We start from the raw sequence: 17830 nt of genomic DNA, 5'->3' as shown, positions 1-17830 counted from the left end.
GGTAAAACACCAGCCACTGCCAAAAGGGTTTATAAGCCCTAATAAGGTCAAACACGAGCCCTGGAGCCAGATTCCCTCACTCTTTACTAGATATGCCCTACATGCTCCTCAGTGGACTCTGAGCTGTGTTTCCTGTAGTTGGCACACGTAGGAAGATGAGGGAGCTTCTAATGACATTTATTTTGTCACAGCTGCTGTGATGAGACTGAAAAATGTGACCAGAACTGTGGTGACCCATTCTGCCCCATGGATGGCTCAGAGCCATGGATGCCCAGACCACCAGCTCTCAGAGCACCTCATAACCACACTGGATCATCTGCATCCACATTGCCACTTTTCATTTTCAGGTACAGAAAAACAAAACCAGGTTTGAGGCATTTCCATTTACCTTTGAAAACAGCTGACATTGAAGATGGGAGAATATTATGCAATTAAATTAGGATATGCTCCCACTTAGCTGATGAAGAGAATCCCTTATCTACAACTTCTGGTGCCAAAGTTGTGAAGCTGGTTCTTTAGTCTTTCAAGATAAGGGCATAAAAATAGAGTGTATCTCCCCTCCCCCTGTGTCAGCCCTTCCCAGCTTGCAGAACTCAAGAACTTGCAGAGCTTGCAGAACTCAGAACTCACAGCAGTGTGCTGTGAAAGAAGGGGGACTGCCGTGGCATTCAGGCTTCCCATAAACTTTGGGTCTGTTCCTGCAGTATGGATACAGCAAGAGAATACCTCCCTGTTTGTGACAGGTCACATGCAGACAAGATTTCACAGGCTGGCAAATTCCTGGAAATTATCTGCACACAGGCAACTTCTGGGAAAGAGTTTGTCAAGATGCCTGAGAAGGAAGCAGCCACAGGCAGCTCAAAGCAAAACTGCTGGGTTTGGAACTGGGCAAAGCTATGGCAGAGGCAGGGAGTGCACTGGGCTTGCACTGGACTTGCTTTCCAGCACCATTGGTGATATTTAGCTTTTACCCTTCTCCATCAAAGCCCCCATGATTTAAGTTAAGCTTCAAGACAGCAGAGGAAACAGATTTGTTCCTCTCCTTCAACAGAGTTTATTCCAGTGAAGCTGGATAAACATTTTAGCCATTCTTTTTGCAGAAGAAAAGTCACAAATTAAGTCTGATCTGGATAAATCCTTGCAGGCACACAGAACTTGGGAATGTACTCTACCTGAACCCTGCAATATGTTTCTAATACAGCCATCAGTCTATATAAGGCTCACTTAAGTGGTTACTTTATGTGACTATTAGGCAAAAATATTATTCGGTGAGAATCTGTGTGGCCCAGCTAATGGAGTTCAAGCTGGTACACAACGGTGTATCTGACACTCATAATCACTTTGTTTACTGCCTGAACAAGCAATTCACAGCCAATTATTTTAGAGAAAATACCAAAGATAAAGACTGTTGAAGAAGCAGACATACTTCCAAATAGAAACAAACAAAAGCACAAGCTCAGTCATGATGTGGGAGATAAGGTCAAGGCACGAGAATATCACACTGGAAATTCTGGGTGTCTCAAATGAACACTGGTTTCTCAAGTTCAGACTATGCCCTAATTAATGCATCCTATTTCCTTTCATGCATTAAAACTTACAGGAAATCAGCACAGAGCACACAAAATCTATTTCTAATGAGATGTAAGTCTGAAGCATTCAGACAAATAGTATTAATGGCTAAAACTATTTTAAAAATGCAGTAGGAACAGTGACACCATTTAGATTTCATGTTTGATGCTGATCTATCCCCTCAAGATTCCACACGTCTCTGGTTCTACTAAATATTATGTTTTATGTTGCATTATTTGATATAGTACTAAAATTCACTCAACCTGACAGATGTATTTTACTCTTCTGCGTGTTTTTTTCAATGCTATTAATAAAATCACTGTGTCAGTTTTGACAGATTGTTTTCAGGAGACAATCTTATTGAAACTCCTTATTTTATAGAAGCAAGTACATTTAGGGACACCAGAGAAGCTGCATTTAACATAGGGGTATTTTGTATGGCAGCAGAAAAAAATATTTATGATCAATTTTGTCTGCAGAACATTTCTACACTGATATAACAAATGTGTTTTAGCATGTACCAAATCATCAGCTCCCAGCTAAAAGAAAATAAAATTTACATGTATTGCCAGTGTTTCTCAGCTTCTTTGCTTACATGGACCAGAAGTGATGAAACTACTCTTCTAAGCTTTTAAATCTATAGGATATACAGACACAGATAAATGTATGACTCAATAAGCAAAATGGATTCAGGACCAAAATAGAAAAGAATTGACAGGATCTAGAATGAGTAAGAGGAGGAACTTCGCCTTGTTCCTGTCTGCACTGAATCACAGCTCCTACAATTTACCTTTAATTCACAGGCTCTTGATTAAAACAACAACTTGATACAGTTAAACAAAAATAGAAAAAAGCCACATGCTTTTCCTAAGTACATTTAAATGTTGCATGGAAGATTGAGAGAGAACAGGATGGGGCTGTACCAAGAACGCCTCAGCTCTGGTTTTTCATACGTCACCCACTCTTGCAGAGCACACCCCACCCCATTCAGGGATACCTGAGGGTACTGCTTCACCTCAGAACTTCTGCTTTGCCAAATTAAGTACTTACTTTAAAATGTTTTTCAATTAAAACCACCATTGTCAGAAATTTCTCTTGCCAAGCCCATTTTCTGTGTATTCCCAATGCATTGCCCTCAAAGAAATGAGCACACAGAGCTACCCACATCTCCTGAGAAACTTCGAGCAGCAGGAATTTGAAGCCATGGTTTTCACCTTTCAGAGTAGCTGGAGGCTGCTTCAGTGCACAAAATCAGATTTACAAAACCTCCACAACAGGAAAGCAACACCTCTGAGGCTTGTACACATATGACAGTGGAAGATTATGATCTGCCAATAGCCTGCAACAATTCTTTGAACTATTAATTGATTCTCATGGTTTTTCCTCCATCTCCACCTGTAGAGCACATTGATGCCACCGAGCAGTGAAGTGCACACCAAACTCAGTGTTCCTCACTGGGAAAGCAAATGTGCTTTTCAAAACTGAGTTAGATGAGCTCACAGACAACAGGTCAGTGAGTGGGCACCAAAGGACCGGGCAGGACTCGACCCTGCCTGGTGCCTGCCAGGTCTGGATGCTGCTGGAGGAGCCCGGAGCAGCGTGTGGGACATGTTCAGGCTTGCAGGCTCCTCCTCAGCATCATCTTCATCACACTCCTGGGCTAGAAGGGCTGACCTGAAGCCAGATCTTCTCAAATGAGGACAGAACCTAGTTTAGGAATGCTTTCACAAAGGCACACACAACCAGCCTGGAGCCAGCTCCCTGCCCAGGCTGGGTCTGTTTGTTCTGGCACCCAGCTCCCACCCAGCTCCTGCACAGGATGCACACAAAAATCCACTGCCCACTTCCCACTTTTACCCATTTCAAGTGTTTTACACTTCTGGCTGGCTTAAGCTCTTCAAACTTCAAAAAGGATTTTTTTTTTTTAAAGATTTTATCTCATTTGAAGAGAGGAAAAAAAAAAAAAAAAAGATGTTTTATAAGGAAATAAGCAAAAGCATTGTCAGAATGCTCAAAACTGCTTATGTTCCCACAGTACTTGCAGCCACACACAGAACTTCTTGAACTACCAGATCAGTGCACGACCAAGAAGGGAGCCACTGAGTGCATGAAAAGGAAGTGACTCAGACTGAAATTCATAAAGGACAGCATGAATGGGACAGGATTTCCGCTTACAGCTCTTTTTACATGGCAAGGCTCCTTTACAAAAAAAAAAAAAAAAAAAAAAAAAAAAAAAACCACAAAAAACATAGCCCTGCTCCCTCCTGTCCCATTCAGTTTTTAAAACAGCTCTGTGGAAAAGCTCCAATATGGATTTTAAATCAGAATCCCACTACCATACCTCCAAGCCTTCTACCTATACAAAACACCATCCATCATCCTACCAGAAACACCCAGAAGAATTGCTTAATTTTCAGCCAATTGTAAGCAACCAGTTTGTTTTTTCTCTTTTTTCCCTTAAAACAGCCTATTTCCAACATAACTAGAAACCTTTATTTACAAGTGCACTGCCCAACACAGCACAATGCAGTCAATGGAAAAGGTCAGAATTGCACTTATATCCCCAATCTGAAAACGTAAATTTCCTAGTAAAAAGCAGATGTTGCTGTTATAAAACCACCCTGGGATAAAGGTGCATTACAGAAGCACCAACTTATTTCTGATGTACCATCAGGTTGTACAGAGGTGCACAGGCTGAATCTACAACTGGAGAGGGGACTGAACAATAATTTAACAATAATCCAGAGTAAATTTACTTAATTTCAGTACTGATCACATTCAGAATTGATGATCTATAACCCCATTTCTTCTACCAGTGGTGAAGCAGATTTCTGGGGAGTCCTTCCTTTGATATTGGAAGGAAGCTGGAAGTTATTGATACATGGCAGAATCTTCCTTGAGCACTTACTCAAATTTCATGGGCAAAATACATGAAATGAGAATAGATTTGGATGGAAAAGTACATTTTAAATTAAATATCACACAGTACTGTGATTTTTTCAGGGAAAAGGGTCAAGTTGTCCTTGCTTTGTACACTGGACATTTTCTTCAATATTATTCACATGATCCCAGAATGGTTTGGGATGGACCTTAAATATCCTCTTGTTCCAGCCCCTGCCACGGGCAGGGACACCTTCCACTATCCCAGGCTGCTCCCAGCCCCATCCAGCCTGGCCTTGGCCACTCCCAGGGATGGGGCAGCCACAGCTTCTCTGGGCAACCTGTGCCAGGCCCTCCCCACCCTCACAGGGAAGAATTCCTTCCCAATATCCCATCTAACCCTGCCCTCTTTCCATTTAAAGCCATTTGCCCTGTCCTGTCACTCTGCCTGTGTCAGAAATCTCTCTCTAGCTCTCCTGTAACCTCTTTAGGGGCTCTAAGGTGTCCCTCCTTCCCCAGGCTCAACCCTCTCAGTCTGTGTTGATAAGGAAGGTGTTCCATCCCCTTTATTGTTCCTGCAGCCCTGAATTATACAAATAATTAGAAATAATCTCAGCCCCAGCAGGCTAAGGAAGGACTAACACACCCCTCAGAGAAATCACTACCAAGGAGCAGGACAAGCATCACCTTAAGCACAGGGGCAGCAGATCCAAGGACAGAAACTCCCATGTTCCCTGTCACAAATCCCCCGTGTGGATCATCCTTCCCTGCTGACTAAAGCAGACACTCCAACTGCCTCTCTGAGCATCAGCTCAGGAGCAGCTGGGACTGCAGGGAGAGGTGCCCCTGGCGAGCTCCCACCCACGCTTCCAGCACTGAGGCAGCTCCCAAACTTTGCTGCAGCCAGCCCAATCCCTGAGGACAGCAATCACTGTCAGGCTGTAGCACTGTGTACTGACACAGGCTGTTCTCTGCAGCAACCAGAGCTCAGCAAGCGCCTGCTCCAGCCGTGTCTGGGGCTCCTACAGCCCCCTCCCTTGCCAGCAGCTGGATTCTGGGATTGCTCCATCATCCAAACACCCAAAAGAAGCCAGTTCCACTGCAGGAGCACACACACCCCACAGCCAGATAGGAAATGATAGGCCATCAAGCATATCACAATCCCAATTCAAAAATCCACACAAACAAAGCCCTCAGCTCCAGCTCTCCTTCACCTTACTCCAAGTTTTACTGCAAATTCATACATTCCTACTCCCCTCCTAAAGAGTTTTTCGTTTAAGTGGTTTTCTAAATAAAGACTTACCCACAAGTTTTATACATACATATACACATTTTTATATATTTATGTATCTAAAAATAGGTTTTCCAGGCTATTCTGCAATTTTGGAAGCAGCCACACAGCACCATCAAGTTTTTAACTATTAGCAGGCTGAACAGATACACACCTAGATGTTCACCTAAAGTTTTCAATGGCAAGTCTCTGAAAATGCTGAAGAAAACTATTTCAAAAGTAGCCAGACTTATTTTACCACTATTTCCAATGGCTAACATTAAGAAATCTCTTCTCAGTTCTGTTTTCAACTAATCTTGCTTTCACTGAATTTTCACATTAAAAGAAACCCTGGTTTTTCAGTCATCACCTCTGAACTTTCTAATAACTTTACAAGGTTAACCTACAATATTGAAAATAGTGGTTCCTAGTAGTCAGATTTTGCTTACAGCTTAATTGTCCACGAGGATTTTTGTGAAGTGCCAAGATGCCTCTCCAAAAAGCAAAATAAAACCAAGACCTCACCCATAGAACACATTTCTGCTTCCAACAGATAAAAAGAGAATGATGCTGCATCTACCAAGGGAGCAGTCACAAAAGATGGGGAGGCACTGGGCTCACCTTACAGAACAAACACAGCCTAGCAAGCCCGGCGCTCAGATTTAAGTTCACACCGTATTAACGCGTGGGTGGGAGTGTTTCTTGGCACGGCCACTGGATCCACACAGAGGAGGTCACAAGCCGGAAAGGTGCAATAAAAGGGAATTAAAAATAAATAAATAAAGCCCTCTTTTTACCATGTGGGTCTTGTTCATTTGACTTTGGGCTGCTCCTTGCTCTGCGCTCCGGTTTCTTCAGGGCCGGGGCTCCCCCGCCGCCGCTGCTGGCCCCGTTGTGGCTCTTGGCATAACCATTGTACACCGTCGTGCAGCTGCCTATATGGCTCTTGTAGATGGAGGAGGGAGGGCTGTTCAGGCGGTTCTGGCGGTCAATCTGCCTGTCTTTGAGTTTTTTGTGCTGTGGTTTGCTGTACTGGTCTTCCCTGGTGATGTAGCTGGACATCCCGTATAGTGGTATGATTTCTGAAACGGAACGGTTCGCCCGCGTTAACTCGGAACAACAAAAATCAGAGGGGTTTTTTTTTTTTCCCCCAGAAAACCAAATTCCTGGTCATCTCCAAATGAGATTACTCCAGCTGATCCTGGACATTTTTAAACCCCGTTTTTGCAATGATTTTAACTGTTCTCCTTTGATGACAGCATTTTACTTTGAATGAGTGTGTAAAATACCGCTATTAGGGTGATGTTTTTTCCCCTCCTTTTCAGTCTTTGTGTTTCAGGGACACAGATTACAAGCAAAAATCCGGACAGAACTGATCTTTTGGAAAAAGCCTTCATAAGCTCAGAGCAATTTAGCATTTTCTTCCTCAGGGGCTGACTAGACAGAACAAGCTGAGATGTGCTGGTTCCAAGCTGCCAACCCTGGATTACATGCAATTTAACTTCCCAGTATAAATAGACTTAACAATCCTGTCAGTTGTGCTCCACAAGGAGAGAAGTGCAACATGAAGTAGAAGCTTTGGGAATTAAAACTATCTAAAAAAAAGTTTGAGAATTATCATAAATATCATGTACATTCTTCGGATACACTTCATCAAATACAACCTCCACTTTCCCCTCCAAGGATGACTCTCTTAAACTAAGGCAGGTCAGTTTGCAGGGAATCACAGTATTTCCTGATTTTTTCTATAATTCAATCTTCCATTTTGTGCTTCACTTCGAGTGTGAACCTTGAAAATATCATGCCCAAAACAGTTTTGTCTTTAAAAATGGATACTCTGGATAGCTAAAGCCCCCCACTCAGGATATTAAAGGAGGCTCCATCCATGTAACAAAGGCGCTAAGTTCTCCACCTCATTCCTACTCTTGGTTCCCCCAGCCCTTAAACCTTGCTGAACACAGGTGTGAAAGGCCACTCCCAGTCCCTTCCTCCCTGCTCACCTTGCTCTCCATATATTGTTGGGGGAAGATGATGCTGTGGGAAAAACTGTGGTGGCATGTCCCCAGGTCCAGTGACAGGAGGGTAAAACGCTGTGTGGGAGTTGTGGATGAAGTGGGGATGGTGTGCCAGGTAGGGGGGTAGGTGATGGGTTGGTGAGATGGCCGAGGGGTAGCTGGGAGGGAAACACTCCGGAGACTGCGGCGTCACCACCACCCTCCGGACGCCCGTGCTGTCTTCTATCACCTGCAAAGAAAGGAGCACATCAGGCAGCATCTGAACCAGACACACCTCTGAAACAGCACTGTTTACAGCTTGTCTTCCCACTGCAAAACAGTTGGTCATGGGGTTTAGCTTCATGAATAAACACAATTCTAAAATTAATATCAGCAGAAATAACCGCGGTGGTGATGTGGCTTTTCCTGGAGACTCAGATATCCACACTAATCACTGGGAGCTGTACTGCTGCTAGTGATAACTATGTGGGTTAAGGGACAGAATAAATAACCTGCATTTAGGGAGGAAAACAATTGAAAAAGGAACACAAAGCACCAAAATAAGCATTCTCTTTGGGACTGACCTTACATTCTGCCCATAAAATTTCTACCACGGATTTTGACAGCGCCCTGAGAATGGAGTTAGTAACACTTTGGAAAGCAGCTGGCACTGCTGTTGTGGAGAGGCTGTGTGTGTGCACACAGACATGTACTCTGCAGGAACCTGCTGTGCTGGCCTACATTTGCAAAGGAGCTGCTCTGTTCATAACAGGTAGCTGCTCAGGACAAATCATAGGGCAGGGGGCTTGTTTCTGTTACAGTGCTGGTCTATACAGTCACGCAAATCAGCTCTGGGATATGCATAACTTGGCCCCTAACACCGCAGGCAAAGCATGTAAAAACAGATGTAGGAAGGTGGAAATGTGCTTAGGCTGAAAAATGTTTTTCAGGTTATAATTTTTCCAGAGTTTTATTTCTGGAGAACAGTCAAACAGCCAAATTTCTATCCAGGCTTAGGAACCAAGCTTTTCTTGAAGCTCACCCAAAAAAACTTCTGCCATTTCTTAAATTAAAAAATACAAGCACGTAAGAGCCATTACTATCCCTTTGACTCTGTATGCTGGCATGCACAAGGTAGAAAAGCATGAAGGAAGCATCATTTAATTTCACACAACAAACAGGTTGCTGAGAACCTCATTTTCTCTAAACTGACTGATGGCACACAGATGGAGCAGTATCTGTGATGAACGTGCACCAGAGGCACCTGCTGCAAGATGCTGCCACTCTCAGCTGATTCCCACACCATCAGCTGGGGTTATCCACCCCCAGCAGAAGAGACTCTCCTGTGGATTGCCCACACTCCAGTGGCTCTCATCACATCCCAGTGTCTTTACTTTAAACCACAAAGAGGAATCTGTACTCTGGAGCAGAGGAATGGCACAGGCACGTGGCTCTTTGTGCCACACAGGACCACACAGGACCAGCCCTGCACAGGGGCAATGCCCACAGCCCTGAGCAGAACTGCTCCAGCAAACACCAGCTCCTGCCTCGGGCATCAGCTGAGCAAGGTATCACAGGGGAAAATCCACCTAGGAGTGGCTGACCCAATTCCTCCCCCAGGCCATGTGTGCCCTCAGGTTCTGTGCATTTATGCCTGTTAGCCATGGCATGTGACCATGGACCAGGCTTGGTTGGCCTCTACAGAAGACAATTTTCTGTAGAAAGTTAATTCAGTCACTTGTAACATTTCACATTTAAAATACGTTGCTTGCTGAGTAACCAAAATAGTAATTGTTTGGCTTAACATACTTGATTCTACCCTCAAAATTTACGACTTCCACTAGCAGTTTGTCAGCTGCCAGCTTTAAATTTCAAAGACTTTACAGAGTCCTCAGAGGACAGCTGAATCTCAGAGATTTAGACTATCACATCCTTTCAACTGCTGCATTTTCAGGCTTCCCATCTCTGCTACTGGTTCTGCTCTACAGCATCTCTTATCCTGCTGCCAGCTCTCAGACCTGCACTCAGAAACCTGGAAAAGAGGAAAATCCTTTTCCATGTAGGACATATTTGAAAAACAGAGCTACTTATCTAGGACTGTGCACAGAAATGCTGGATTTAACTCTCAGACTTGGATTATGCCTTAATTGAGAGAATAAGTTCCTACATCCTGATGTGAGAGGTTTTCATCGTGGCTTTAACTAGTCCAAGCCTCAAAGCCAACTCCAAGCTCTTATCTCTGCATCTAGACCAGCTCCATCTGCCTTTTGTGCTCTGGTGAAAGACGAATATATTAAGGAACAGATTTAGACAGAAAGCTTGTACACTGAGCAGCACATAATGTAAACCATATTTTAAATTATTAGGATTCAGCTTCCTGAACTATCATCTATAAAGCAGGGAGGAAAGCTCAGAGACCTGTCAAAGACCTTTTTGATGAAATTACAATTACCCTGCTAGATGAAGCTATAAAACATCAACAGGACTGACAGAAGCCAGAGATGAGGGGATAGAATGGAAAATTTCAGTTGGGAGGAACCTACAACCACCAACTATTCCAACTCAAAGGATGAGCCAGCCTTCCAAGTTACTTTAGTCAAAAAGCCAAGACACTAATATCTTTTATTTGTTTCCTCCCAGGCCATGAATGCTGACAGCATCCTTGTTATTCCACATGCAGACATGACAAGTGAACACAAAAACACAGGGGACCTTGCAAAACCCACTTTATTTACAAATCCTACAGGGCATTTTCTCTCTAAACTAGGAATTATTGATATACATGTACATTTCTGAAGCTATACATACAATCTAGAAATACATTATTCTGTCCTTAACAAATCCAAGTTGGCAATCTGATTTATGTGTTACATGCATTAGGTAGCTATAAAGACTGGAGATATCCCTTGATCTGTAAAACCTGCAGTGAGCAGATTGCAATAGTGCCTCAGTGGGAGACAACACTCAGTTCATCAAAGATAGATAAAATCAGTTTTGATCCATTAATGAAAAAAAATGTAACTTACCAGAGAGGTTCAACTTTATTATTTTAAGCAGAAATCTGCAATTCTTTATATCTGCTTAAAACCATTTGTCACAAAGATCATAAATTCATCTGGAAACTGCTAAACTGTCTCTATTTCAGTGCCAAGAATCAATAAAATTCTAATCCCTGTTGAGGTCTCTAGATGCAACGGGAATATTAAAAGTAATTGCTATTACTAATCTTAGCACTTTATATTTAGAGAAAACAAATATCTCTGGTCATTTGGCACCTAGAGATAAACTTTCATTATTTTGTGGGGGTTTTTTCGAACAGTTAGTAGGTAAATTGGTTTTTGCTGGTATTTTTTGTGCTTGTTGGTGTAAGTGGCATGCCACTTAAATAACAATACTATTATAGCATAGTTCTGTGTGGGTTTTTTCCCATATTTTAGGGAGCTTAATTGCTACATGAGGTAGGTGATGATCTTTCAGGGCAGTCTGGGTTAACATTACTCATACACAATAAAACTGCCTCCCCCATTGGTTACCACACTTGGGGAATGCCATTTTAAATGTTATTTGTTTTCCAGTGCAGATATCACTGTAGTAACTAGAGACAGTTCACATATTCAAAGTACATCACACTGCTGCTCCATGTTGTCTCATTTTTCTCAACTGAAATTTAATATTGCACTCTAAGGAAAAAGGCATGTTAATTGTGCACAAGTAAATTGTGTCTGTATTTTGTGAGATCCAGTTAAAGAAACCATCCTCATTCTGTAACACACCTTTACTGTATGAGTTTATATGGTAACAGGCAAATAATTTCCACTTACTTTCAAAAAAAAACCCAAACAACCTTTATTTCACTTAAATTTAATATGCTAGATTCAGCAAGGACATCTGGAGCATGGCCACTGGGTGGACCACAACCAATACTTTACAAATTTCATAAACTAATTTGAAACTTAATTCATAAATCAATCTATACCCAAAAACAGTACAGAATGAGATCATCCACGAGGCACTTGGATGTCAACATTTTCTTTATTCATTTAATTTCTTAAAGATGCCAATCCAAGTTCACGCCAGTCGTGGCAAGTTTGCGGCACTATCTTTAGAATCCATCAGTATTAAATCAAATACCAAATTAAATCTATACCTTCGATGTGGAAAACAGACAGATAAACATCTAGAATGCTGGCAAGCATGTTGGGGTAATTCAAAACTAGAATGATACAGTTCTTCAGGACCAGTGCCCATGAACTCAAAAGGATCATCACTTCATGGCTCGCTCCATGTGAGATCTGCACAATCTTCCTTCTGTTCAAAGCTTTAATGAGGATCATCCTGTTAAAGGATTGACTGCAGTCTACAGAACACCCAGAGCAGCTCTGTGAGCAGTATGCCACACAAAAACCTGATGCTAGCCAAACATGCTTTTGGAGAAGAACACCTCTCTTAGGGACAGCATGTACCCAGAACCAAAATCCTAATTTTCAAGGATGGGATACATTTTCTACCATTTTAAATGTCATTTAAAGACATTCCTCTTCCCAGAAGTTATGCTTTCGTTCTGTCAAATGCCATGTGCTTGGTGCAGGAATATTGAACTGCAGGACCATGGCTCAAATTGAAAACTTCAGACCATAGAAGCCCCATGGCCAAAGGAGGCTCTTCAACAGGTGCACCTCATAGTCCAACCAATAAATTTGTCCTTTTAGTCTTAAAATATCTGTGGCAGAGAGCTCATATTAACAAACCTGTAAATAAAATCAAAAGTGAAGTTTCATGCCAGATTTTTATGTCCAACTACAGACAAGCAGCTTCTCAAATTCAGGTGGAATTGCTCCAGATTTACTTCAGAGAGAGCAGTCCTCAGCCAGTAGCACTAAACAAACACAGTAATGATCCTGCTTTTTGATACTTTCATTTTTCTAGTTCTCCTGATTAGAACACTTCATACCCTCCTCCTCTGTTCCCAGATATACACTGAAAATCAGGAACAACAACCCATGAGGATGTCCCCAAATTTAACACCTTGGCCTCCAAATCCTTAATCTCACTTAACAATTGAAGCCAAAAAAAGTTGACATCACATACATTTAATGCAGATTTCTCTGCCATGTCACCTTCCAGAACCAACTTCTACAGCAGAGATACTGTCCACCAAGAGCACAGCAAGGAACTTCTCTCGTCTATATTTAACTAGCCCTTAGCACACAAAGAATTGCAGGGACATGAACTCTGACCTGATAGCTCATATCTGCCAGAGGTACACAGAGGTTTGTCTGCTGAAAAGATAATGCAAAATACTGGCTCTTTCAAGAGCTGGTCTTCTGAGAGCAAAACCATAGCATGAAAGAATTGAACTGGTGGTGTGTATTTGTTTTCTATTATTTTCCTGGATCATTTCCTGCCCTGGCTAAGCCTCATCATTGGGAACATCTCCTTAACATCAACAAATCCAGCTTCTAGTCACAATTATTAACGTGGTCCTTGAAGTCTAGAAAGAGAGTCTGTGTTTGTGCTGCTTCCAGTGGGGCTGACCTTGCAGGGCTCACATCCTTCTGCCAATTTTTCCCAAGAGGTGATGAAGCACCACATTAATCCAGGGTTGCAATCATTAGATAACTCATGCAATATTCAGGGCTAACACAGCTCATACAGGCTTGGCATAACAAAATGGAAATAAGATTTCATGCCTTTTTTTTAATAGGCACTGTTGCTTCTCCGCAGGGGCGTTGCTTTCTGCCTGACTCTTAGATGTACACTTTGGGGACAAATCAAAACCAAAAAATTAAATATATTTTGATTCATATCCCAGCATAAAATTTTCTTTATTGTCTTTCCCTTGATGTGTTAAATTTGTGTTCTAATTCTTTATCATAAAAGAATGGGTTTAACTATGAAGCAATAGACAAAAGCAAGAGCAAATAAGGCAGAGACATTTATTACAACAAAGAGCTAGTTTCATTACTACAGACTTTCAACTCCTATTTAATATGAAGCAGTCTGTCAGGCAAGAGGCTCACCACAGAACAGAACACACATTCCACTGCAGAAAAGTGCAGAATACAGAGTTTCCCCCAATAACTTTACAACATATTTCCAGCTCCCTGGAAAAACTGCTTCAGAAGAGGGGTTTTGGTTGGATTTTTTTCTGGTTAAGAAACTACTTAAAGGCTTCTTTAGTGGAATTATTATGGTGCCCCACAAAAAGCTTTACAGAAGGACTGTGCTCAGACAGAGATACAGTTGGAAGACTTTCACCCCTCTGGTTTGGAAAGCATTCCAATTATACCCAACCATTTATCTCAGCACAGAGGTGGAGAGGTATAAACATTTTAATATTAAAAAGGTGTTTAAAGTTATTTCAAAGGAAAAAGAAATCTTTATTTATAAACCTCTGCATGATATGAGCCAGTCTATTAAATTTGGTGAGCCCATGAGGAGCATTAAGCAGCAAATGCTGTCTCAAAACTCCAACCACTCCCCTTGGGAGGGCTGAGGAGCAGAAGGACCACCCTGACATCCTGCCCTCTCTCCTAGGCTTGCTAACAAATTCCCTCTTACTTGAAGTGTGTTTTCACTCTGTTCAGAAGTCAAAATACCACAGAGTGATTGCAGTATTTTGTGGGATTTAAGTATGACGCCATCCACAATTTTTCAGAATTACACAAGCTCACATGTTTCCTGGGGAGGGGAAGAGACTCCAGGACATCATCTATTTTCTGCTTAATAAGATGCCAAACTATATCTATCAAAAGTTCTTATGCTGTTCATCAAGGATATCTGAAATACTTCATGTACTTTTAAAGAAGCATTTGGTCCAGGTTTCAAGGAAAATGGTGACATTAATGGATTTATTGTATTGTTCACAGCTGTTATGCCTTATATCAATCTTTAATTTTGTTGGGTTTTTTTTTTTCCCTTACCTCATAAAGAGTCCAAGCTTTGCAGAAGATGGAGGGAACAGACTGGTAATCTGGGGTTATTTACACAGAAGAGCAGTAGCTGTTCAAGAATTCCAAAACCTAATAGCTTCGCGAAACCTTTTCCATTTTTTCCATAAATAGATACTTAAATCACATTTATTCTTGAAAACCCACCAAAACCCCCAGTTCTTGGTATGCTGCAGGATTTCTTCTGGGAAGATATGGAGGATCAACTGCATATTTTATAGCTACAGTGGCTCCTTCTCTCACTTCCATGGTCTCCTACCCCTTCTGACTGTCACACAAGAACTCGAGGCTTTACCCAACATCAAGGACTTCTCCCCCTCTCACAAACAATCCAAGCTGCATTTATAGGCTCAGTCTGTTTGCAGAGTTTTTGCTGGTGCTCAAACCCCAAATCTACTCCAAATACCAGGGTGTGAAGGTGCACATCCCTGGTCACCTGTGCAAATGTGGGTGTACTGTCAGTCAAGTGCATGAGGCATGAATATGTGTATTACCATTTTCATTAAAACTTCTAAATTAAACTTCAACCAAGTAGACTTCTCTATGTGGATCAATGCATTTGCTTTTACATTTTAAAACTTTTATTATTTTATTAATAAAAGTTTTAATTCTTCAAGAAGCATACCTGTGAGATATAACCAGGAGGCACATGAATAGGGGGAATGGATCCATTTGGTGACATCATGGGAACCTCTGCTGGTCCTAAGAGAAAGAGAGTAATAAGATATCAGGTTTTTTTCAGTGAAAAAAAATAGCATAATGGCTTAGAAAAGGTTAAAAATAGCTTCATTTTTGAAGCCTGCAATAACAAAATGAGCAGCTCCACTAATTTCTGGTATATGGAAAATGCCTTGTGCCATCATTCTGAGAATAAGATCATTGTTCAATGACTTTACCATATATTCTGCTGAAATAATATTTTCATCATAAAACAGCTAGAACATAGACTTTATATTACCCACTGATCAACTTAAACAGCATTAAGCAGTAACACAATATGTTCTTTAGCAGCCCACAATTCCTATATTGAACTCTGTTTAAGTTATTCTTGTCAAAGACATAGGAGCAGGGAACAAAGCAGAAACTGTGTAGCCTGGAATTAGGCAGCTCCCAAGGAAAGCGTCCAATTGTAGCAAAAAAAAAGAAAAGTCACATATGTGAAAAACTATCTATCTATTTAAGAATGCACAAAGACCAAATTCATTATCTCAGCTATTCAGACTAACCTTGGAATGTGGTTATACAAGCAAGAAGCTTATGGTTTCCACTCTGAAATCCAGCCCTGAACATGCAAGTTCCATTTTGAGGCACTGAGTACAAGTACAACAAAGCAAGTGCCATAACCACTGTGCTTCTGGAAATGGAGCCTTACAGCTAAAAGAAAGTGTCTAGATAAAATGGAAATAGTTCTCTCAACTGCTCGCTGATTCACCCATTAACTCTGGGAACATCACATGGAGCAGTCAGTAAAATGAACCCCCCAAACATCAGACAGATGTTTGCAATCAGAGTTTACTGCTTAGAATAGAAAAATTAATTTAATTCCTTCCTTATTACATATTAAAATCTGACACTGAACTGTTAATTAGCCCATTTGCCCCCATGGTCAAACTCCTGAGAGGAGCTCAGCAGGACTCTGCTCCTTGTCACTGCAAACGGAATTTCAGCTTTGACTGACAAAACAAAAGGAAACTCCATCACCTTCTCTGATGGAGAAGCCATCCAACAACTCCAAACCATATCACATTCTAGGGAAGGAAGCTGAACACTAAAACATATGAAGCACTTCAGGCACAGATGGGATGCAATGGCCTGTAGGAGTGACTGCTCCTAAAATTTAGGCTAATCTAATGAAAACTCCAACAACAAACTGAGTCACAGTCTGTTGTCTGATATCAGCAAAACCAGTCCACATTAAATTAGCAGTCATTCCCTCTCCATCTGCATTTTTATACTCCTGCTGCTTCTGGTACAATCAGCAGAACTTCCCACCTCCCAGAATCCAAGTTACACGCAGGAATCCATCTGAGTTATTTTTATCCCCTCTTATCTTGGTTTCTTTTCTCTATCCAGCTATTTACAGCTTTTACTACTCACATGAAATATGGTAAACCATCATCAAGTGTATAGGGCAAATGGGAACTCTGAAGCTTAAATTAAGTATTTTGGATCTGGTTTTGCTGGACTTCATACTTCCCTACACTTAACTATGTGCAGAACTTCGCCTACATTACAGGCCCATTAAGGGGAAGAAAAGTTACTAGTTATTATTCAGCTCATATGGATTTCTCTCTTACCCTGTGCCCCTCACAACAGTATTTGTCTCCCCAGACAGCCAACAATTTTAGTGTCAATGGAAAAAATTCAGCTTGAGCAGTATAAGATTATTGGGAAGGAGCTGCCATCTAAATGGCTTTATTTAAATCCATCAAAAATATGAAGTGACAATTGGTTCAGAACAGAAATACTGTTTGAATAAATGTATTTTCCCAATCAAAAAAAATCTCCACAAACTTCTTTTGAGTTTTTTATTTCTCTCTGAATCCACTTTGCTCTGTACACACTGCCAAGTTTTGCTCCACAGTAAGCTGGACAGTTCATAAAAGGTAAATGCTGATATTGTGAATGTGCAATGATGCTTTTTTCAGGATTTAATCCACACTGGATTATCTCAAGAGCTGTTCAGTTTTTTAGGACATAACATGCTTGAAAATATGTAAAATGAATAGTTAACAGTTATGCAACACATTCCTTGTCAGCGATTTCTCAAACTCAAAAACCTGCAAGAAAAACTGTCAATATAAATTTAAAAATGCTGAGTTCACCATTTAAATAGACAATAATTTAAACATTGCTCAGCAGAATGAAGCTTTATGCATAACCTGTTTCAGCCCCTCACCAAAACTTCTTATATATGTATTGGCTAGTCGTTCTCAAAAATAGCTACTCTGACTTGGAAATAAACTTAAAAATGGAACAGTTTTGGAGTTTCTACACAGAGAGCAGATATATACAACAAACAAGCAGCACGGCATGCCTCGTATCTGTCCTTCCAAACCTTGTGCCAACTGCTCATATGGAGTAGTGATCTACTTGCAGGAAGAAATCAAACTCCCACACTGATACTGTTGACTGTAACACTTCCACTACAATAATAAAAAAGTAAT

General features: G+C 41.2%; 1 protein-coding gene across 3 annotated transcripts in view; it reads right to left on the bottom strand.

The window, feature by feature from the left end:
• The window catches only part of FNDC3B (fibronectin type III domain containing 3B), a 185861-nt gene that overhangs the window by 78172 nt on the left and 89859 nt on the right, over positions 1–17830 (bottom strand). For all 3 annotated transcript variants that reach the window (XM_053986414.1, XM_053986416.1, XM_053986415.1), the window contains exons 4-6: positions 15289–15365; positions 7720–7963; positions 6517–6801 (exon numbers count right to left, since the gene is read on the bottom strand). In XM_053986414.1, the coding sequence (XP_053842389.1) occupies positions 6517–6801; positions 7720–7963; positions 15289–15365 (606 nt within the window). The remainder of the gene's footprint in view (positions 1–6516; positions 6802–7719; positions 7964–15288; positions 15366–17830) is intronic.

This window comes from Vidua macroura, chromosome 10 (genome assembly GCF_024509145.1).
Source record: "Vidua macroura isolate BioBank_ID:100142 chromosome 10, ASM2450914v1, whole genome shotgun sequence".
NCBI lineage: Eukaryota > Metazoa > Chordata > Aves > Passeriformes > Viduidae > Vidua > Vidua macroura.
The sequence above is the reverse complement of the archived record's forward strand: the minus strand, read 5'-3'. Positions and strand labels throughout refer to the sequence as shown.